Here is a 23,548-nt window from a genome sequence, read left to right on the forward strand (position 1 = left end):
ATTCAGAAGTTTTCATTTTGGAACCCTTGGGAGTGCTTTGATGTCTCTTCTCAACCCCCAGTCTCCAGTTCTTCCCTCCAACCCCAGATGAGCTCCGTTTTACTTAAGCTTTCCACCCCTATCTTTCAAACTAAAGCAGAATGGATATATTGGGAAACAGGTACCCAGGTTTGATTTCTCTGTCCCGATTATGACCTGATGGAATGACCAGTAGATTTCCCAAGAGGAATGTGAAGGAACTGGTTGCCCTCTAAACATGGCCAGGACCACCACGGGGTCCAAGTTACCACTTTCAATCAATTACAAAGTGCCCATTCCCTACCATCTAAGGTATGCTCTTGCTAAATCCTTTTTTTTCCCCTCTCACGGGATTTCCCCCCACCCCCTTTTCCTGACCCAATGACCTTAGACACATTTGGCAGAGGAACAGACATACCTACTCTCTTCCAGATTGGGTCCGAACAGTAAATAAATGTATTACAATTTGTCAACGAACCTCCATAAAAAGGAAAAACAAAAGAAAAATGAATAAGGATGAGGGCCAGAAGCCAAGAAGGGGAGTAGTAATAACAATAATCACCACCATTTTGTACTGGGCACCCGAGGTCTCGCATTATCTGGATTCACCTATCTGATCCTCACGACAACCCTAAACGCTGGGTAGGGGTCCTAACAGATGAGAAAACGGAGACTGGGAGAAGTGACCGCCGGGTTACCCAGTTAGTACCTAGAAGAGCGACGATTCCGCCCTAAATGTGACTCCTTCAGCTCCTAAAAAGAATTCAAGGAGAAAGCTATGAGAAGAAAGGATTTATTTGTTCTGTTGTTTTACAGGCAAGCACAAGCGCTGGAGAGGAGAGGACAGCAGCACAGGTGGAAACAATGGAGAAGCAAAAAGTGAAGTGAGGGCAAGAGCCGAGAAGAAAAGAACCCGGGGGATGTAAAGCAAAAAAAGATTTAGAAACTCTTCGAGTTCGGCGAGGGCTGGGAGACCTAAAAACTACTTCAAGAAGGAAGACGGAAGGAAAGAGGCAAGGGCCTGCAGGCGAGAGGCCCCACCCCTAAGCCCTCGGGCAGACAGCCCCGCCCCCGAGGGGAGGAGGGACTTCCTCCCTGCGGGCAGCTGCTTCCGGTGGAGTCCGGAAGACGCTATCGGGAAGGGACTAAAACTGCGCAGCCAATCGGGGCGACACTTTCGTCTTACCGGAGGACTCGTGGGTAACTTGCTCTTGGGAACCAGTACCATGGCGTCTGGCTGCAAGATTGGCCCGTCCATCCTTAACAGCGATTTGGCCAATTTAGGGGCTGAGTGCCTCCGGATGCTGGACTCTGGGGCCGATTATTTGCACCTGGATGTAATGGACGGGTAACTCTGCGGGGCTCGGGTCAGGGTTGCCGCGCGGGGCGGGCTCGGCGCACCTTTATTAGAGTGCCTTTTGGGTGCACGGCGTCCCTGTACCGCGGAGCGCCGCACTCTGAACGCGGTGCTGAAAAGGGGACTTGGGGTGGGAGTCCTGGAGGCCCTGGCTGGAGCGAACCTGAGGCGGCAGCCTGGGCTGCGACCGCGTCCCAAACCCCACTTCTTCCCCTCCCGCCACGTAACGTGTGGCCCTAGCACTAGGACCTGGACGCAATTTTAAATCTCTTGGACGCGTCTCTCATTTTCAGTTAGAGAAACTGAGGCCCAAGGGGATAGGCATGACTTGCCCAAGCTCATATAGCTAGTTAGTGGCAAAGCTGGGGAGACAGACTTGTGTAACGATTAAGAGCTTGGTACCTGTAGCGAGATTGCCCGAGTTCTGCCATTTGATGGATCACCTGGGACAAGCCACTTAACCTCATTGAGCTTCAGTTTCATTATGTGAAAAATGGGAGTAACAATAGAACCTACCGCTTAGGCAGTTTTGGAAGATGAAATGAGCCAACATCTAAAGCATACAGTACCTGGCGTATAGTAAGTTCTCAATAATTATTAGGTGTTGTGTCATTGTTCGAATTTTGATTTTCCTGTTTATTTTCTCTTCAGGCACCCTGCTCTTCAGGGAGGTCAGTTTTTTTGTAAGTAATTTTTAAGCACTGTAGTTATAGCACATAATCGATATTGTTCAGAGTCAGTATCATGCTAGTTTAAGTTGGCTATAAAATGTAGAGTCTAACCTTGAGAAGACAGTAGGACTTTCAGGATTACACAACATTGTGACAGAGTTGCAAATTGTATTTTCTTGGGTTTGCCAAGTAGTTCCTTGAGCCCTGCTGATAACTGGCCTTAAAGCAGTAACAGCCATTACTTTGGGTTCCGGGTCAAAAAATAAATTTAAACAGGTAAAATTTCTGTGTGGCCTCGTGCAAATTTGCAAATTTGTTTTATTTACAAAAGATGATCAGTTACTTCCTGTTCTTTTTAATGTCACTCCTGTTACAAGAGTTTTGTCTTTCTCTGTTCTGTCTGGTTAAATCTGTTGTTTCTCTTTTATATCCGACTCAGTTATCAGTAAGTATCCCAACTGATCATGGCAAAGTCTTTACTTTAGAGTCTAAGCATTCTAGGCTAAGTGTGTAAGATTGGTAAGTATTACCTCGCACGAAAGCTTGATTTTTATTGTGTTATATACATAATTCATATTCATAGTTATGTACACGTACATAATTTTTGGAAAGCTCTGAGCTTTCACAGGTAACTGGAGGGTGTACCTCAAAGATGGGTAGGTACATTTTCATGTCTGGGATACAGATTTTGTGTCTGAGACCCCTACCTCAGGATAGAACAGGCTACATGTGTACATGTGTAGTCTGTTTAACACAGAAAGCAATTTGGTGTTTTAAGTAAGTCTTGGGCCATATTTGAGTAACTGAATGGAGAAGATAATTTTTTCAGTGCACAAATCAAGAATATTAATGATAACAGTAGTAGCTAATATTTTTGAGCATGTAAGTGTTTTCAATGTTCTTTGTGAATTAACTCACATAACCTTATGAGGTTGGTGCTGTTGTTGTCACCAGCATTTGACAGTGGGGAAATGGACACAAAGAGGTTAAGTCACCTGTCTGAGGTCTTCTAGTTAGGAAATGGTGGAGCCAGGATTAGAAGCCTGCAACAGCTTGTGTGGTCTCAGAAGTTAAATGTCTTCTGTGGGCTCTGGGCTTATCGGGAAGGATTAAGACATTCTCTGTCCACAAAGAACTAATAATTTATACAATTACTTTTGTTGTCTATTTTCCCATCTTTCCTGCTGTACTGTAAGCTCCCTGAAAGTAGGGTGTCTTTGGCTCACCTCTGAATTCTCTGCAGGTAAAGCACGGTGACAGGCTTAGTTATAATTGGTTGAATGAATGATTGGCTCTATCATAAGAGAGGGATGTCTGATGAAACACCTTGTCTCCTCCCAGCCCAGTGGCAGACCCTGAGCTGATTAAGATACACATATTTGTTTTTTACTGGCTCCTTTCCCCCTTTGCCAAGTAACATCTTGGTTTGACAAAGTTAAATTCTCCAAACACCATTTTAAAACCTTTCTCTTTTAATCTTCACAACGTTTTGAGCTCAGAGGTATTTTGATCCCCTTTTGTAAAGGAGGAAACATTTAGGGAGTTTCAACCTCTTCCTGATGTCCCACCAGAAGAGGCAAAGCTAGCTGAGCTGCATTGTTTCCTAGGCCAGGTGTGTGAAAGTGGGGGCGTGGACTCCCCTTTCTAAGGTGGCCAGCCTCAACTTACCTTCTCTTCAGGTACTGCCTCTATGCTGTTCTTTTTCCTGGTCCCTTTAAAAATCTCTAGTATTCTAGTTTGGATGCACCTGTTGTTTCCCCTTTTCCCCTAAGGTCCCCGATTTCTCTCCTGATTAAAACTGACTGAATGTCTTCATCTTGAAGGTCAGGAACAAGTTTTGGGAATACTGTGGGGGGTGGTGCACTAGTATGGTTGGATATTTGAAAAAAAAGGACAAATGAATTCTCTGGAAAAGAACATTGGAAAGCATATAAACCTGCCCTGACAGGACAGTGATCAGAAATGTGCTGTTAGTCCTAAGTGTAGGAACAGAGCAAATATGCAATTTTTTTTTTAAGTCTGTTTCTAACGTTTGTTTATTTTTGAGACAGAAACAGAGCATGAACGGGGGAGGGGCAGAGAGCGAGAGGGAGACACAGAATCTGAAACAGGCTCCAGGCTCTGAGCTGTCAGCACAGGGCCTGACGTGGGACTCAAACTCACGGACTGCGAGATCATGACCTGAGCCGAAGTCAGCCGCTTAACCGACTGAGCCACCCAGGCGCCCCGCAAATATGCAATTTCTAAATTAGTTACCAGGATTTAAAATTGGGGAGATTTCACATGAGTACTGGATTGCTGACTTTTGAAAAACACCCAAAGATTTGCTAGCACTCGGTCCACAGCCTCATGAGGCCACAATGGGCTGGAGCTGAATGGCAGCCACCATCATTAACCAGGCTAGATGTTCTTCAATTGTCTTCTGTCTCCATCTGCCCTATATTGCTCCTCTGTGTTTTTTGCCAGCCCTTGGAAACATGAGATTGTGTTTTCTGATTCACAGGGAATGTTTTCTCGTTACAGACTTGCTCCATTTATTTTTTTTTTTAAATTTTAATGCTTTTATTTATTTTTGAGAGCCAGAAAGAGAGCGCCATCAGGGGAGGGACACACAGAGAGGGAGACACAGAATCTAACACAGGCTGCAGGCTCTGAGCTGTCAGCACGTAGCCTGACGTGGGGCTTGAACCCATGAACCGCGAGATCATGACCTGAGCAGAAGTCGGATGCCCAACTGACTGAGCCACCCAGGCACCCCAACAGTCTTGCTCCATTTTAGATCAACTTTAATCCTCCGTTTACCATCTTTATCTTGAAAGATCTGGTAAAGGTTTTATCTCTCTGAAATTGATTGTATGACAATTGGAAACAGAGCTTCAGGTTGATGAGAGAAGATGATGAGAGATAAAATAATTATATACCTGTGCTGTAAACAATTATAGCTTAATCTCACTAAGTCTCTGGGGAAAAGGGATACTTTTTTATTGTATTTTATTTTTTGCAGACTGCAGAAAGTACCTTTAATAGGACAAAGAAAAAGAATAATACAGTGGTGAAGCCGACTGCTTTGATGATATTTCTCTTAGAGTAAAATAATGTATTTTCCAAGCTGGTCTGATAAGAACTCCCAAGGCATTGGCGTGCCTGGGTGGCTCAGTCAGTTAAGCATCTGAATGTTGGTTTCGGCTCAGGTCATGATCTCTTGGTTTGTGGTACTGAGCCCCGCGTCTGGCTGTGCCCTGACAGCGTGGAACCTCCTGCTTAGGATTCTTTCTCCTTCTCTCTGTCCTTCCCCTGTGCGCATGCACTCTTGCTCTCTCTCTGTCTCTGTGTCTCTCTCTCTTTCAAAATAAACATAAAAAAAGACCTCCCAGGGCATTTGTTGAGAATTCAGATTCCCAGGTCTTCTTTAGTGTCATAGGGTTGGCATAGAGCCTGTAAGTCCTTTTGTGACACATGGTCCCAAGGTTACTGTTGCCTGGCAAATTTAGGACCCCTTCACTTCATGCTTGGGTTTGTTGCCTTTTTCTGTTTCAGCTTAACCATAAACCTTTGGTTTCTTGTCAGGGTATCGGTACCTTTCTGTTCTTCTAGTGTTCGTGGTGAGCCTAGAGCACTGTAGTACAATTAGTCATGCAGCTGGGGGAATCAGTAGTGTTACATGATATGCTTCTGTTTCCCAGTGAAGTAAAAAGTATATTTATTCTGTTCTCCTGTTTTCTCAAGATGTATGTGTTTATTATGTCTGTTTAATTATAAAGGCAACCTAAGGTTGAGCAACAAAAGTACTCTAAGGCCATGCAGCAAATTAAAAGAACAGTGAACAAAATCCCGACTTTCATTCCAGAGCTGTATGATACCCAGTAAGCCTCCCTGTCTGCTTATCTGACCCTCACCTCTGAGTTCCAGGTAAACATAACGAGCATCTTATCCATGCCCCTGGCAGTCATTGCTCTGAAGTGAAACGGTGGAATGATTTCTAGATCCTAGAAACCCTACCTTCAAGGACCAGAGTGTTTGCAGGTGTCCGTACCTGTCCACCTTACCTGGTCCCTCTCACATGTGTCCTGAATCCTGACTTGTCTCACCTCCCCTGGACTTTGTTTTTTTGTCGTTATCAGTGGAGGGACAGATGAGCGTAATAGGTTAAGAGCCTGGACTTTGGAGCCAAGTTGCCGGTGTTTAATGCCTGCTTGTGGCACTTCACAGGCTGTGTGACCTTGAGCCTCTCTTCCTTGTCTGTAATATATGGATTATAGGAGTACCTGCACCATAGAGTTGTGAGGTTTTAATGAGTTAGTATATGGAACGTGTTTAGAATGGTGCCTGGCCTGTGTAAGTTTTAATTTTTTTATTAGCATTCATTGGTCTGCCATCTAAGCTTAAGGTCTTAACCATGGTTTATTCTCTTTTGAGCTCCTCACATCTAATGAGTTCACAAGTCCTGTCACGCGTTATCTGTCGTCCTTTCCATTCTCATTGTTCCTTGCCCAGGCCGTCTTCCCACTTTATTATTTCCACTTTATTTTTTATTTTCTCATTGCTTTGTGTTTTTTTTTTTTTTTTTTTTTTTTTTAAGTAATGTCTGCTATGGGCCTTGAACTCACAACTTCGAGATCAAGAGTGACACACTCTACCAAATGGGCCTGCTTGTTTCTTGCTTTAAAACCTCACTTCATATTTACAGCAGGATAGAATCCAAACACTGAGCCAAGCATTTGATACCCTTGATGTGACATATTCTGCCTCCTGTTCTTTTCACCCTCACCAAGCTGAAGAGCACCACCTCTCCCCCACTTTGAACACAAGTTGCTTATTTTTGCCTTTGCTTCATTTCTTTTCCCATCTTTACAAATTCTTTGTTCTCTAAGTCTCGTGATCTTCCCTTCTTTTCAAGTGCCATACTACTTGCCTCATATGGCCCACTTGTGGCTTTACCTTTTCTTGCTATCCTCATACAGGGTAATATCTACTACCTTTAACCAATAAAGCCCCGAGTTCAGTGACTTAATGTTATAAAGTTCAGTTATTCACGTAACAGTTCAGCTTGAATGTCCTTCCATGAAGAATTTCAGGGATGTAGTCTCCTTCCATCCTGTGACTCTGCCAGCCCTTAATGGCTTCGCTATTGGCAAAAGGGTGAAGTGAGGGCAAAAAAGGAATACCGCTTAAGCTCCTGGCCCTGCAGTGACACGCATCACTGAAATTCACAGGCCTTTGGGGAGAACCAGCTGCACGGGCCACCTGGAGGTCAAGGGAGTCGGCTCTCCCCAACAAATACAACAGCAGGGCCAGGGATTCCGTTAGGTGTTAGCCATTTCTCGCCAATGAGATTATAAACTTTTCTAGGGTAAGCAGGAACTCCCGTATCATGGTACTTGCATCGAGGGGGTTTTGTTACATATTGAAATGAGCTAGTGATTCAACAGAAGGACAAGCGAGTAGGTCAGTGGCATGAAGTACTTCGGGGTCAGATGTCAGGAAGACTTACTGTGAATCCTGCCTCCGCAAATTATTAACAGGGTGACTTAAGGAAGTTATTTTTCCTGTGTTCTTCAGATGGGGCTATAACAGCATCTACTTCATAAGGCTGATGAGAAGATGAAGTAAGGTACAACACCTGGCATGCTGGAAACCCTCAGTAATGGGTGGTTAAACTGATTTAGTGCCCACTGAATGAAGTGGATTAGAAGTGGCCACAGGCCGCCCATGTGTGGCCGCCCATGACAGACTAGGATTTGAGAGACCCATGTCAGAGTCCAGAACTTCCTAACTAGTGTGTGACTTGGGCAAGTCATAAAACTTTTGGAGTTTGGATTTGGTTGTCTTTCCATTTTTACCTGTTGGATTACAAACGATGGAGTTAAATCTTGTGACACTGTCTGATTTTGTTGAAATATCAGGGAAATACTGCTTTGTAAAACTGAAATTACTGAGATATTTTTAGTATTTTTTAATACTGATGATGTTAAATACCACATGGAAAAATACTGCAATCACAGATGGTCCCATTTACCCCTATCAGAGTGCTTTTGAGAACAATACAGAAATTGAATTGAAAACATTTTCAGAGTAAGATTTTGTTTGTCTTATAGGCATTTTGTTCCCAACATCACCTTTGGGCACCCTGTGGTAGAAAGCCTCCGAAAGCAGCTAGGCCAGGACCCTTTCTTTGGTAAGTGGGTGTTACGCTGTCTGACGCTGGATGTGTTGCTCAAGTAGATGATTGATCTCTCAACCTCCAATTTCATCTGGAACCCCCAACCCCCACCCTGTGCTGGGTCTTCACTGGCTGCTTGTAATAAGCCAAACTCTTTCTTGCTTCAGGGCCTTGGCACTTTAGCGGATCTCTTTTAGCCTAGAAAACTGTTCACTTGGCTGGCTCTGCTTTATCTTTTGGCCCTGAATTACTGGCATTTCCTCAGGGAGAAGCCTTTCTAAGCACCCCATCCTAAATTAACCTTTATCCAGTTATCAGACCACCTTCCGTATTTTCTTTTTCAAACTTCCTTCAGTCAGATTACTTTTGTCCTTTACAGCAGGGATTTAATCCACTTTGTTTTACTGTGGTTTTTGTAGAGCTAAGCATAAACACAAGATTGGGGTTTAGTGTAATTGTTAATTCTCGTGAACGTGAATTCAGTCCACATGTTGTTACTGCTCTTTTAAGCTAAGTTAGCAACGGCTTGAAGCTGACAAATGTCTCGTACGTAAGAAGTTGAACAAATTTTTATAAATAATGTTCTTAAGTACCTTGGAATTTAGTAAAACGTAGGTATTTTTTATTGGCATATTGTAGGCCGATTTTGAGAAGGATTCTAGTGGTGCTGTCCCATGTGGTTGTCCCTACCCACATGTAGCTATTTAAAGTTAGTTCAGGTTAATAAAATGAAAGATGAAGCTTCTCAGTGGCATTAACCAACCATATTGCAAGCTCTCAGTTGCCACATGAGTCTAGTGACTGTTGTACAGTGCCATTCTGGAACATTGCCCGCGTTGTAGGAAGTTCTCTCCGTCAGAGCTTCTTCATAGGATCCGTCTACTTTGCACATAAGAAAGGGTGCGTTACCACCTAATTTATGTGGCATGAGGGAAACCATGTTCCAGCAGCTTGTTCACCATTTTGAAATTTTCAAATAATGGAATGTAATCCTCTGATGATCTGGACTTTTTTATTACATTTTAGAAAATGAATTTTCTAAAATAAATTTGTTCTTATGAATATCAGGTGAATGAAATAAGTAGCCATGTTTGCCCCCACCGTGCTGTGGCCACAGAGTCCTCTGCATCTGGCTTTGTATGAATTTAAAAGAAGTTGTTTTTTTTCTTTTTTTTTTCTTTTACTTGGATTCCTTGCATCACTACTCAGTGCTATTTGCGTCACCTACATTTGTGCCTCTCGTATCAATCCTACTGCTACAGCCACACACAGTCTGCTCTTTCTTTCTGTTTTTAGTTTATTTGCTAATAAACTTGCTACTAATCAGTCTGTCTAGAAGTGGGTCTACAGTAAAGATGAATGGACTCCAAATGCTTTAATGTTTGGGTTTTGTGACTTTTGCTTCTTATATTAAGACGTGTTTTTTTTGTTTGATTCTTGGATCTTGGTTGTTGGATAATTCATGTGTACATTCTAAGAAGTATTTCACAAGTTGCATACATAACTGGTACAGTTCTGAACTGTTCAGTCTCATTGAGTGGAAATAACCAGTAAGCAATCAAGTGATAGGGAAAAAGCTGTTATTTTTGTGCTTTGGTTTTGGGTGTTTTGTGTTGTTTTGTTTTTGTTTTCTTTGCTCTCATCTAAATCTGCGGTCTTCACGTGTGGTCTGAAGACCCCAGGAATCTCTTGCGGGTGGAACATGAGGTGATGACTATTTTCATATTACAGCGTTATTTGTCATTATTTGTGTGGATGGTACAAAAGCAATGGTGAGTTTGTCTGTTGGTTCCTTAGCCTGAATCAAAGCAATGCTATTGAACTATCCAAGTTGTTGTTAAATTATTCTTCACCACCATGTATTCATGGTACATATCGTTGAAGGTCAGTACAAATTATTAACTACAGTAAATCTGATGGTTGGGTGCATTTCTTTTCATGTTTTGTGTGCCAAAGCAGGAAGTACATATGAAGTGCTTCTGCAGTATACTGCGTGATGATGGCTTTCTCAAGGAAAACCCACTTGCGCCACTGAGTTGTGAACTGAACTGGCTGCCTTTTTCACGAACACTTATCTTCACTGGAATGATAAACTGATAGATGAACTATGGTTATCAGACTTCAGTATTTTACTGACATTTTCTTGAAAGTTAACTAAGCCTGTCATTTTAAGGAAGATACCTCATTAATTATTGTTTCCACTGATTAAATTAGAGCTTGCAAATGAAAATTTGAATTTTGAAGAAGTTGTATCTGCTTCTGTGAGCTTATTAGCTTTCTCAAACTGTTTACAGCTGTTGTGATAAAATCTGTGGTGTTGCGTAATTTCTGATAGCAAATAATAAAACGTGTCACTCTTTGGAAGTCCTATGTAATGCAGCAAACCAGTACTGCAGAGATCCATTCAAAGTGTACTAGGACAGGCCAGTGGCTTTTAGTGTAACAAAGCTCAAAAAGTTCATTGGTAGAGTTTACAGATTCCACATTGCAGCTAACCTTTATTAAAGTCCTACTTGCTGAGTTCTGGGGTAGAAATAGAAGAATATCCACACTGGTCTGAAAAGGCTATCAATGTACCCCTCCCTTTTCTGTGTACATTTTTCCCCTTTTCTTCATATAAAACAACATGTTGCAGCAGACTGAATGCAGAGCACATGTGAGAATATGGAGGTCTTCTGTTAAGCCAGACATTAATGACTTGCAAAAGTATAAAATAAGGTCACTCTTAAGTTAACATGTGATGGATTTATTATTTTTTTAAATGAGTTCAGTAGACACTTAAAAATTGCTTAGTTTGAATTTCTAAAACATTTTAGACAGTGTTAAATACAGTTCACATCAACATCGTTTTGGAGGTCCTCAGTAATTTTTCACAGTGTAAGCGGAGGCTGATGTTAGAACGTTCGAGAACTGTGACCTCAGTATGTTACCTACAGGCAGATGACTCACTGAACTGGTCGCTCCCTGAACACTCTCCATTGTCCCAGCGGTGACCGCACGCCGGAGGTGGACTGGCATAGCAGTCTGTTAACGAAAGGAATGAGTAGATATTTTAAAGCAGATTGATTTTTCCTTACTTATAACACAAAGAAAATAAGAAACACCAAATAGAGTTTGTCTTTTAAAAACAATGATTTACCTATTAACATAGGTTCTATTTTTGTCACTTGTTAGTTTAGAAATACAAACTTTAATCTCGGCTTTGTCAAGCAGTATTCCCTTTTCCTGATATTTTTCAAAGCCTTATTGCATTTTATGGTCTTAGTTGAGTCTAGAATTCTAGACATTTTTTCTTTAATGTAGCTCAGCTGTATCAGAGATATGCTTCCTCTAGCAAAAAACAGACAAACTCAAAACTCTTCTTAGCATATCTGTCTGACCTAGGAGTAATTACTGTTTCCTTCTTGACAGCAATATTTCTTGACTTAACCACTTTTAAGCCGCCCTCTTCTTGTTAAATGGTCTCATGTTTCAAGTCAAGAACCTTAAGAAGGCCACCCCCACTCTCCCTAACGGATCCCTGTGATTTGAGCTTTACAGTTAGGATGTGTGTCAGACCTGCAGTTACCATGTCCTTCCCTCGAGACCCGTCCCCCGTGGTGCAGTTTTCAGGCTCCCCTCCCCCTGCACATTGGCCTGCAGCAGCTCCCACTGCCATAGCTGCAGAGCAGACCCAGAATCCTGCCGCTGCTTGCCAGTTTCAATCACTGCCAACGTCATTTCTTCCTGGGTGACTACTGTGGCTTTCCAGCTTAGATCTTGTCACCTCTCCGCTCAGAATCCCACAGTGCTCCCCCCACCAATCTCGTTCAGAATAAAACCCAGTGGTCTGCAGAGCTCCAGGCTGTGGCCCCTCATCCCGTGCCCCTGTGATCCTCCTGCCCAGCCACGCTGGCCAAGCTACCAACCCAGTGTGTATTGTATTAACGTAGTTTCGTTATGGTCTGTCCCCACCCCCCACTGAGAATGTAATCCCCATAACAGCAGAGATTTTTGTCTGTTTTTTATGCTCTGTCCCTGGGGCCTAGAATACTTAATGATGCAGTAAGTGCTCCATAAGATATTGTAGAATCACTTTATTTAGCTTTCTTATAAATGAGAAATGAAATCTGCATAGATAATAGGACTGTTGAGAGTTTTTTTTAGACTAGCATTTCCTGGACCTAGGTTTCCTGAATTCTAGTCCTTTTCATATATACCATCATATGCCTTTTGTGGAAAACTGGTTTTTTGAGAAATGAGTTTAACTAAAACTGTATCTTCAAGTTAAAAGGAGGCTAGCAATACAGCAGTGTCATTATTTAAGAATTCTTTTAATGCCAAGTAGTTTATATCCAAAACAGCCAAAACTGCAGGCTGGCCTCACCAATATGGGACAGGTATCTTCCTTTCAGTAGTATTCAGGAGATGTGTCTTTTCTTTCTAGATATGCACATGATGGTGTCCAGGCCGGAACAGTGGGTAAAACCAATGGCTGTAGCAGGAGCCAATCAATATACCTTTCATCTTGAGGCTACTGAGAACCCTGGGGCTTTGATAAAAGACATTCGGGAGAATGGGATGAAGGTGAGGGGCCAACAGTGACCATAACGTTTTAATGCTCTTCACTCTTGGTGTGGACGTTTCATTAGAAGACAGGAAGTGATAGGCAGAGAAGACCAGACTTGAGCAGTTGTTTTTTAGCTGAGAAATCAGAGTTGAGGTATAAGTTGTCTGTTAGGATTTCTATGTTCTCCTAATGTTTTCTGAAAAGTACTGCCTTTTAGGAAGATTTACATTTGGGTAGCCTTGTTGACTCTTTTAAAAAATAGTTTGAATAACTTATGCATTCCATTTCTGTGTATGTTCTACTCTTTAAGAATAGATATTTCTAGGGGCGCCTGGGTGGCTCAGTCGGTCACGCATCTGACTTTGCCTTGCGTCATGTGCTCACGGTTCGGGGGTTCAGGCCCCATGTCGGGCTCTGTGCTGACAGCTCAGAGCCTGGAGCCTGCTTTGGATTCTATGTCTGCCTCTCCCCTGCTAGCGCTCTGTCTCTCTCTAAAATAAATAAATATTAAAAATGAATTTTTAAACAATAGATATTTCTACTGGGTCTGACATGCCATATTAATATAATGTGGAAATAATTATTAATGTGATGTAGCAAATTTGTCTCTGTTATAGGTTGGCCTTGCCATCAAACCAGGAACTACAGTTGAGTATTTGGCACCATGGGCGAATCAGATAGATATGGCCTTGGTTATGACAGTGGAACCTGGGTTTGGAGGGCAGAAATTCATGGAAGATATGATGCCAAAGGTAAAGAAATATTTGGTTTTGGGGTGAGGCTTTTATAGTGTGTGCACATTCGGTAAGCCTGTATTGAGCCACTTGTGTATTTAGCCATGTCCTGTTCTGAAGATGGGGGGGGGGGGAGGGGGATGCCTGCAGATCCCTGGAGTACGGTGTGATAAATGCTGTATGAGATTTAGCGTGGAAATCAGGAAAAATATCACATCTTAATCTTGAAATTTTCTGTCAAAGGCATTATCCCTGTAGCCTTTCGATCTCTTGGGAGATCTCTTTTCATTGAACATTGAGGGTTTTTTCTTTGTCTTGTTTGCATGAAGTATATTCTCTGCAAAGCCATGACAAGTTCAGTGCCATTCCCCCAGAAGAATAAGCCTTGCTTTTATGAAGCTGGATTTGTTTCAGTATATTAAAAAGGAAGGTATCCCTGATCATAATTTGTATTAGTAGAAAGTTAACTGTGTGGTGGGCACCTGGCCGTCTCAGTTGGAAGAGCATGCAACTCGTGGTCTCTGAGTTGTGAGTTCGAGCCCCATGTTGGATATAAAGACTACTTAAAATAAAGAAAGAAAAATAAAGTTACTGTGTGAGACACTGGAATCCTGTTTTAGTGGCTAGTATTTGGCTATTTGATTTTTTATTTGGTTGTTTTTCCCCTTAGGAAATATCCACCTTAGGAATCACTTATTTCTTCGTGTATATCTAGGTTCATTGGTTGAGGACCCAGTTCCCGTCCTTGGACATAGAGGTCGATGGTGGAGTAGGTCCTGACACTATCCATAAATGTGCAGAGGTGAGATTGCTCTTCAGGTCACAGCTGAACTGGTCACAGACCAGTTTCCTATCAAATGTAATGTCTAGAACATTGTCTTGTGCGCCAAACAGATTTCCTGTGTTTCCTAAATTGCCTTTCTTTCTGGGAAAGGTATTTTTTTTGTTCAAATGTAGAACATTGAGAATAAAGAGCAATAAGTGAATATTCTCAAATCACATAATCATTAAAAAGTAAGTCCCAGTTATCTCATTAATGCTGAAGGAAGTTATTTTTTAAAAAAGAATATGCTGAATGCCAGCCTTTGGGAGATCATTAAGTTCTAGGCCTTGGAGTAAGACATTTTTCCAAAATAGGGAGAGAAAATCTCTACCTGCTTATAAAGTGAAAAGATTGTGATTTTGTATAGCTTAGGTGTATTCGTTACTGGTTTGTCCCTTGTAAAAACTGACTGGAGCCATTTCTGATGTAAATTTTGGTCTGATTTCTGGATAGCTGTGGTCCTCCTCTACGTGAGGGGGGATGAGTCTTCCCAAGTAGCCAGCTGAGCTGAGTTAAGGAAGCCCTGAGCTTCCCAAGAGGGTGCCAGCCCTTCCTGTAACACTGCAGGTCATTGACGTTTATGTGGCCTGTTTTTATTTAAGCAACATGGTCTAATCTGCACTTTAAGTTTTTTGTATAAATGCCACACTTTTCTGCTTGATACTCGTCAAAAGCCGTGGCCGTGAGATACTTCTGGAAGAGGAGCTGACCGGGTGATTAGTGAACGTATGTCCTTTGGGCGTTTTTCCTGCTTACATTAAAACCATGTTAGGCTGTAACCCTACAAAACTAATGTTTTTTTACATTTTTGGAAGGAATGTTTTTGGAGATGTACACTGTATCACAGAGTGACGGTGTCTCCTGGGAGGAATTTTCCTCCCTTCTGCTGCCTCTCCCAGTAGCCTCCTGCCACTTTGTTCCGGAAGTGGATCACGTGACAGACTGGGTTTCCCTCAAGTCAAATCCTGGGAGTGCAGAGCTAAATTTGGACTTCCCTTGCTTGCTTTTTCTCTTTGATTTCTTTGTTTCCACATTTAAAAGTATATTGAATATCTTTTTTAAGCCCTTCAAAGCCTTTCTGGAATGCAGTGAAGTAATACATGAAAAAGTGCTTCATTCTTTCTGACGTCAGAAGGAGAAACTATTTAATGTTGCTGTATTTTATAGTTTCACACTTTAGCAGTAATGGTCTATCAATTCCTTCACAGTTGACCCTTGAACAACGTGGGTTTAAACTACCTGGGTCCATTTTTATGTGGATCTTGTTGTTGTTGTTATAGTAATGTAATTGTATTTTCCTTATGCTTTTCTTGTCTTTTTTTTTTTTTTATGTTTATTTTTGAGAGAGAGACAGAGTGTGAGCGGGGTAGGGGCAGAGAGAGGGGGAGACACAGAATCTGAAGTGGGCTCCAGGCTCTGAGCTGTCAGCACAGAGTCCGACATGGGGCTCAAACTCACAAACTGTGAGAGCCTGATCGGAGCTGAAGTCGGATGCTTACCCGACTGAGCCACCCAGGAACCCCAATTCCTTCTGCTTAACACTCTTCTCTAACTTTATTGTAAGAATACAGTATGTAATACATGTACCAAATATGTGTGAATCAACTGTTTATGTTATTGGTAAGGCTTCCAGTCAATAGAAGGGTTTTAGTAGTTAAATTTTGAGCGAGTCAAAAAGTTACTCACAGATTTTTGACTGCACATGGGGTTGGTACCCGTAACCCCTGCATTGTTCAAGGGTCAACTACAGAGTCCAAAGATTAAAAGATAATTTGTTTTTTAGTAGCCTTAGGGGCACTGGCATATTTTGGAAAAACTTTAATAAAGTTGAGGATTAAAAGATTTTTACATCTTTTTTTAAATATTAGCAAAGATTCAATGTCGTTTATTTAAAGGTGGTTATTAAAAAGCCAGTGATTTCTTAAATACATTTAAAAATCATTTTATGTTTTCATTTGTTAAGCATTTTATTTGTTCATGGAACTAGACTGTTTGAAGTCTGTTCATCTCAAGGTAGCTTTCGTGCATTTAAAGCACTGACGAATGCAAGGGTAGAAACTCTAGTCCAGAAATTGTTTTAAGCTTCTCTGCATCTTCCTTTGAAGGATAACCTGAGTGTTTACTTCTTCCAGGCAGGAGCTAACATGATTGTGTCTGGCAGTGCCATTATGAGGAGTGATGACCCCAGATCTGTGATCAACCTGTTAAGAAATGTTTGCTCAGAAGCTGCTCAGAAACGTTCTCTTGATCGATGAAACCGTGAGGAGTCCAGTGTTTACGCTCATGAAATCTTTCTCCTGGAAAACAAGAATATCGACTACCAAAACATACCACAGTTGAAGCAGGGCTGTTTCTCTGAGCAGCTGTTCATTCCAGTGACTAAAATCTATCCTGCAGAATGTTCCAAGAGGTTAGAAATTGGTGTGTATGTCTCCATTTTTAGTGATGGAATTTAAAGATTAGTGTGGTTAAAATACCATTTTTACTGGGAGACTTGATTTTTATAAGAGTAAAAATATGGCTGTATTAATAGGGTTATAAACAGAAATGTGTCTTAATGCCTACTGAAGGCATACTAGCTACTATGAAAAAATATTTTTTTTCTGCATTTTAAATCTTCTCGTTTCTTGGTTGTTTTTCCAAAGCAAAGGAAGTCCTTATGTTTTTCCTGTTTCATGTCATTTTTGATTTGTGTGTGTGTATGAGAGACAATATGAGTAGAATGGAAGTTAATTTGCTTCTTAAACATCTGTTTTTTATTTTGTACCTTATATTTGATACATAAAAACTGCACAGTGTATGAAGCCCAGGGATTTCAGGTGGTCTAAAATGCAAGTATAGATTTTACAAAATTTATACAAATATAGATTTTATCAGGGCGTTTTTCCTTGTTAGCTTTGCTGGAGGGGCAGGTTACACAGTGATCCCCACCTTTTCTTAATCCTCCCCACCATTCTTAAGGAAATGAAATAATGTGCTAGCTCTGAGCAGAAAGGAAAGGAAAGCCTCTGCTTGGAAGTGATATTGAGTTGAATCTGGATTCTTCTCCTTTCCAGCGGTTTGACTTAGCAAATCAGATCAACCAGCCTCTTTGAGTATCTGTTAACTGTTTTATACACTGAACGTAATTACAGTTACCATGCGGTGTTGTGTTGAGCACTAAGAGATACTATGTATACGTAAAGCTTCCACTACTAGTCCCAGAATTGTAGGATAGAATTGAGGATGCTCAATACAAAGTAGCTATCATTACAGAAGTTTATGTTTTATAGCCTATAAAGTACTTTGATATAATTTCATTAAAACCACAAATCACTCTTCTGAGTGATGGGACAGGTATTTTTGTCCCCATTTAAAAAAGGAAGAGAGAAACGCTCAGGAACAGGCTGGTACCATGGAAAGAATCCAGTAGGGCAGAGGATTTTCTGGTTTTACTCTTTTCACAAATGGAGCCCTTGGGAGGTAGATTAGGCAAAGGTAGCCTCGTTTATTTAACCTTGTCTAATTTTACTCGGTAGCAGAACCAGATGGCTGAGGATATTCTGGACGTTATGGATTTTGACCCCAAGGATATATATTATATTAATCCAACAAAGACCAGGTAGGCTAAAAGATGATAAGGTAGAGTTAATCCATAAATATTTAAAGTTGTGTCCCAAATTATACTTTGACAACAAATATGTATCTGCCACTTGCAAATAGTCTTGATATATGGCAAGAAATAACAGGACCTAAACTTCAGGCTACTATGAGTTTTGAGAAATAAAAAGTTTGAAAAATAAGAACATTAACACTTCTGCATAGAATAGAGCTTGCTTGTTTTTTTCCTATACTACAGTGTAAAAATTTGTTTTTGACTTAGGAAAGGTTTGTGCCATGAACAGGTGCCGTTTAATCAAATCAGACAACACGAGGCATATAGAAATAACTTTAATTAAAAAACTTACATAGAAGATTATAATGTCAGACATGACAAAAAGATTTGAGCTTATTTGCCTAGACAACTTGGGTTTGTCTGGCTTTTGTTTTCTTTTTTAAAAATAAATGTACAGTAAAACTACAAGCAAAAATTTGTCAGTTTTGAATTTGAATTTTTTTCCTTCCTTAAAGGGACTAGTAGAATTCCCCATCCCTAACAAAAACTTGGTGTCAGTCCCCCAGACTAGGCCAGGTGGCCAGGATTGTCAGTTATATGGGGACTATAACTTAAATAACCTTTTTTTTTTACATGAGAGAAAGCGATTCATAAATTGTCCTCAACTTTTATATAGAAAAAAATTATGTAATAGTTTCAAGAAGTTTCTTTAATGTATACTCCTGTATTCAGTACTGAAGCACTATCCTTTAAAAAAATTTCTCACTCTAGCATACACATGAGAATAGATGCTTGTTTGGATAGAGTAAGCTAATGGTAAGGAATGACCAAATTAACTAGAAATACAACATTTTTTACTTTCCTATTTGTTGCTCATTTTCACTTGGGGTCTTCTCTTTATGAGATACATAGGATAGATAAAACTCAAGTTTTAAAATTAGACCAATATTTAACTCTGCTTTGCTTGTCTTAATCTGTTAGGAGTGACTAGAAGATGATCTGAATTTAGTCCAACAGATAACAGTGATTTCAAATAAAGGCATATTGTGTTATCTGGTATAGAAATTTCCATATATAACTTCTTTTGGTTAAACATGTTTAAAATCTCCATAGTCACTGGGAACCTGTGCTTTACAGTGCAGCTTACATTCCATGGGATAATTCATCCATGCATTTCAAGTGGAGTGGTCACTGCCAGTGTTTTTTAAAACTACGTGTGTGTACATGTATGTGTATATACTCTATACACACATATTTGTATATTCCCATATACAAAGGCATATATTTGAGGCAATTTTAATGAATTACCATAGAAATTACATAGAAATGTATAGGAAAAAGAGCGATCATTGATGCACAGGTGTTTCTGTGTGTGTACATATGTTATGTGTGGGTATGAAGTCTTTTAAAAATTATTTACCCAGTAATACGATTTAACATCAGCTTGCAGCAGTTAATTTTCTGGTGCTTGTGATTTGCATCATAAACACAAACGACTAGCACTTGTCTGTAGGTGAAAAGCTAGTTATTCCTGTGGTTCAAGGAAAAAGAGACCTACCTTGCCTGTTTTAAAACAGCATAAAAGATTAATACATGCAGTACATGCTCTTACTCTGGAATTGTGGCTGAGGGGGTGGGGGATGGAGAACAGGGCTTATTTTTTCCTCCTGCTTTCCATTCAGTTACATACTTTTTTTAACCTTTCCCTGTCACCTGTTTTTTTTAACATGAGTAAGTCCTAGACCAAAAGGTTTGCATTCTTCCATTTCATCTGTCTGCCTTTTTGGATGGTGACCGTTTTCTGGTGCACTAGTACAGAAGACTTCTCCACGGAAAACGGGGCTTGAACTTTCACTAAGATCCTTTTTTTCATCTTGACATAGTAAGGCTTCTGTGTCTTCATCCTTCAGTGGAAAAGTCCGTCGTTCCCACCACAAAGACTGAAAGAAAGAGACAACCTTTTCAGTTAAGTTTCAACTAATTGGTTTAAAGTTCATGTATCCAATAATCCTTAAATGTCAACTGTGTAATTATCGTTTGGTTCTTTAGCACGTCAATGTACACATTTTCATTTGGGCCTAAAGATCTAGCAACTCCAATGGAACATACTGGCAATTGTTTAGAGACCTTTGGGAACTATCTTTCCACTTCACCCTTCCACAAAGGGAAACACCGCTATAAGGCACGGGTCTTCCTTACCAGCACAGGAGCGCTTTGGGAAAAGCCCCTTTAAAGGTGTTTGATCTACTTAAGTGTCTCCATTTCCATCCCATAACTATCACAGACACCTATTGACTTTTCCTCCCCCGAGCTTTCTACGACTTGCCTATTAATTTTTATAGTTTCTGCTCTGTGTTCTAGATACAGTTCTTCTTTTTCAACACCTACTTATGAAGAACAGTGCAAAAATTTATAGATGGTGTGTTAGAAATCATTCCCTGTGAGGTAAGAACTGGATCCACGGGGAGACAGGTAAAAATCTGTTATGAAGGGAAGAGAACTAGCTGACATTTGCTGTGTGCCAGGTGCTGTTCTCTCTAATCAGATTTGTGTCGTCATGAAACTTGGATAGAATCCCCATTTCCTAACAGATAAGTGAGTAGGTGGAGTTAGATACTGACCTGTTCTACGAAAAGATAAGGTTTGTATGATTAGTGACAGAACTAGAAAATTTGTACCCAGCAGTTAACGCTGGATTGTTATGCTGAATTCATTAATTGGCAACCAGCAGGTTTCTACAAACAGGTTTTCAAAAGGGTAAAAGGCATTGAAAAAGAGGTGTCACAGGTCATGTATATCATACTTACCTTGAATTCTTGACTTTGATTTAAGGAAGGTGAGCCCCGTGTGCCCAGATCCTGGCTCTGCGGAGAAGGCTCGGCAGGACTCTCGGCAGCACAGTGCTGACCACCACCAAGGTCGTTAGGGTATTCTTTCAAGAGCAAGTCCTGTCCTTCAACGTTTCTACTGTAAGCTCTAGCAAGAAAATCAAGAAAATATTTAATTACTATTTCTTGAGGTCTTAACGTTTTATGAACGACCCCTAAGTCCATTTAACTTGGTAGCTTTTCTTTAAACAGTTCTGCCCAAAAGATTTCTAAAAATTCATCTGTCAATCTTCCTGATGCTTTCTCAAAGACTTAAACAGTATGTTATGAATACTATTTTATGAAACTGCCAAATTATAATAGTGGGTTTCAGGTTTTCAAGGAGGGAGTTTTTGTTGTTTTATTTTTAAATAAGAAAGGACAGTTACTTGACCCTTACAGTCTTTCAGAGTTCCCAGAGTATTCTAAGACTATTATAATGTCATCCATGTAAGACTCGATTCACATTTTCCTCTGTACTTCTAGAAAATTATATCTCTGGAATGTGGAGAAAGAAGACAATTGAGTCTTATATGCGTGTTAAGATAACTCTTGGAATAAGGATCTACAAGAAATCGGGATATTTTCAGACCTAAAGAGAGAAATGTGTTTTCAAAATACAGTTGAGGGGCGCCTGGCCGGCTTAGTAGAGCATGTAACTCTTGATCTCGGGGTTGTGAGTTCGAGCCCCACATTGGGTGTAGCGATTACTTAAATAAAGGTACAGCTGACCCTTGATGAACACAGGAGTTGGGAGCACCAACCACTTTGTGCATTCAAAAATTCACATATAACTTTTGACTCCCTCAAAACTTAACTATTAATAGCTGACTGTTGACCAGGAAACCTTACCAGTAATATAAACCAGTCAATTCACACATTTTGTATATGTATTATATACTGTATTCTTACAGTAAAGCTAGAAAAATGAAATTTGTTAAAATCGTAAGGAAGAGAAAATACATTTATAGTACTGTACTATTAAAAATCTGTGTGTAAGTGGGCCCACATAGTTCAAACCACAAAGTTCAAACCTGTGTTTGAGGGTCAACTGTACTAAGTAAATGAGAGGTGCCCCCACACTAAATTTAGTGACTACCCAGACTTCATGATCTTCCTTTCTGAGTTTCGGCTATATTAAAACACAGTGAAATGTAAATATAAAATACCATGGACTTTCTCAAATATATAATTACTAATTACGTTCTCAGGATTTAATCCTCTCTCCCCAAAAGTCATATTCAAAGTATTTTAGACCAGGTGCTTTTTGTCTTTTAATTTTTTAAATGTTTACTTATTTTGAGAGAGAGAGGCAGAATACGAGCAGGGGAAGGGCAGAGAGAAAGGGAGACATGGAATCCAAAGCAGGCTCCAGGCTCTGAGCTGTCAGCACAGAGCCCGACGCAGGGCTGGAACCCATGAACCTTGAGATCATGACCTGAGCTGCAGTCAGTCACTTAACCGATTGAGCCACCCAGGTGCCCTAGACCATCTGCTTCTTAGACTGGTTTTTTGAGAACATTTTTTAAAAAAAAATAATGTATTTTTTAAGTGGGTATGTTAAAATCGATCACCAAGATTCTAATCCCTAGTGTAAGGTCTGCTATTACAGTACAATGAGATGATCTACTTTAGGGAGAATTTTCACATTATTTGCTGAGTTAAATCTGTTCCTCAGGCTGACAGTAAGCATGAGAAATAAGAGTGGAGGAAAATACAGAAACTCATTTCATTACTCTGTAATTAGCCAAAATGTATCTATATATTTATTTTGACAGACAGCACGAGTGGGGGAGGGAGACAGAATCCCAAGGAGGCTTTGCGCTATCAGTGTGGAGCCCAACGCGGAGCTCAATCTCACAAACCTGTGAGATCATAACTTGAGCCAAAATTAAAAGAGCTGGACGCTTAACTGACTGAGCCATCCAGGAGCCCCAGCCAAAATATATTTTGAATGTAAATGCAATGTTTCCCTCCTGTGCACAAATAACTGATGTTATACAGTATATACTTTTTCCTTTCTAGTGGTCTTCCTCAATATTCATGCAGAATTTTGTTAATTCTACATGGATTTCATGGTTTTGGCTTTTAAATTGATAACACCTGCCTGCTGTTTCTTCTGTGCCACTTGCTTTGTTCCCATAGTGACCATCTGGCTTGCTCTCTCTCTTCATATTTTTTGTGTCTTAGGGAGAAGACTTCATCAGAAAGATCTTCTACCTGGAATTAGAAAGAAAGTTTTTCTTTTATCAGAAACATTTTGAAATAGAACAATTTCTCATCAAGAGAATATAGGAAGAAAACTCTAAAACTGAACTTCAAATTCGAAAATAGAGGGAGTGAACTTTTTTTTTTTTTAAACTTTTTTACTTCTGGGTCATACTGGAAGACTTAACCTAGATTACAGATAGGTTCACAGTGCTTTGTATAAAAAATTCTTAATGCTTAATTCATTCAAAGGTTTGTATTTGATTGCCCTTTATGGAATACACTGTTCTCTTAACATGTTAATATCAAAGAAAAGTAAAACTGAAAAAAAAAGAAAATTAATTTAACTAATGAGTTATCAGAGGTTCTAAGACTCTGGTGGTAGTGGTTTAAGAATTTGGGTTTCCTGGCCAGAATCATTCTGCACTAGGGAAGAGTGCATTGAAAAGTTGATTTGGTAGCTGAAGAACAGTCAGTGGGCCTAGAAAGATTATGACAGAGACAAAATGTCTTACATAATACAGCTTCTACAGATCATCACTTTCAAATTGATTTGGTTACACATT

At 40.3% G+C, this 23,548-nt stretch overlaps 2 protein-coding genes across 20 annotated transcripts in view; one reads left to right on the forward strand and one right to left on the reverse strand.

The window, feature by feature from the left end:
* The first annotated feature begins 184 nt into the window (after positions 1-184).
* Positions 185-18,382, forward strand: RPE (ribulose-5-phosphate-3-epimerase). 8 transcript variants are annotated; one of them, XR_003417717.2, is made up of 9 exons: positions 185-330; positions 835-1,355; positions 2,027-2,058; positions 8,142-8,221; positions 12,633-12,772; positions 13,373-13,507; positions 14,205-14,291; positions 16,445-16,733; positions 17,831-18,382. XR_003417717.2 is itself a non-coding variant. In XM_015073727.3 (8 exons), the coding sequence occupies exons 2-8, from the start codon at positions 1,245-1,247 to the stop codon at positions 16,565-16,567; spliced, it is 708 nt and encodes a 235-aa protein (XP_014929213.1). In that variant the 5' UTR covers positions 185-330; positions 835-1,244; the 3' UTR covers positions 16,568-16,920. The 8 variants fall into 8 exon arrangements, 6 of the variants coding, with proteins under 6 accessions (XP_014929213.1, XP_014929214.1, XP_014929216.1 ...); XR_003417718.2 differs by having other exon boundaries at positions 17,834-18,382; XM_015073727.3 differs by lacking the exon at positions 17,831-18,382 and having other exon boundaries at positions 16,445-16,920.
* The window catches only part of KANSL1L (KAT8 regulatory NSL complex subunit 1 like), a 131,710-nt gene continuing 126,391 nt past the window's right edge, over positions 18,230-23,548 (reverse strand). For 11 of the 12 annotated variants that reach the window (XM_027051849.2, XM_027051844.2, XM_027051869.2 and 8 more), the window contains 3 exons: positions 22,882-22,994; positions 20,715-20,883; positions 18,230-19,847 (listed from right to left, as the gene is read on the reverse strand). In XM_027051849.2, the coding sequence (XP_026907650.1) occupies positions 19,617-19,847; positions 20,715-20,883; positions 22,882-22,994 (513 nt within the window). In that variant the 3' untranslated portion in view covers positions 18,230-19,616. Of the gene's footprint in view, positions 19,848-20,714; positions 20,884-22,881; positions 22,995-23,548 lie in introns of those variants that run through there. The other variant, XM_053215751.1, reaches the window with a different exon arrangement.

Source organism: Acinonyx jubatus, chromosome C1 (assembly GCF_027475565.1).
Source record: "Acinonyx jubatus isolate Ajub_Pintada_27869175 chromosome C1, VMU_Ajub_asm_v1.0, whole genome shotgun sequence".
NCBI classification, from domain to species: Eukaryota; Metazoa; Chordata; class Mammalia; order Carnivora; family Felidae; genus Acinonyx; species Acinonyx jubatus.

Coding starts and splice junctions, on each gene's coding strand:
- RPE (XM_015073727.3), top strand. CDS start 1,245: ATGGCGTCTGGCTGCAAGATTGGCCCGTCCATCCTTAACAGCGATTTG. Junction 8,222..12,632: donor AGGCCAGGACCCTTTCTTTG/GTAAGTGGGTGT, acceptor TTTTCTTTCTAG/ATATGCACATGATGGTGTCC. Junction 12,773..13,372: donor TTCGGGAGAATGGGATGAAG/GTGAGGGGCCAA, acceptor TCTCTGTTATAG/GTTGGCCTTGCCATCAAACC.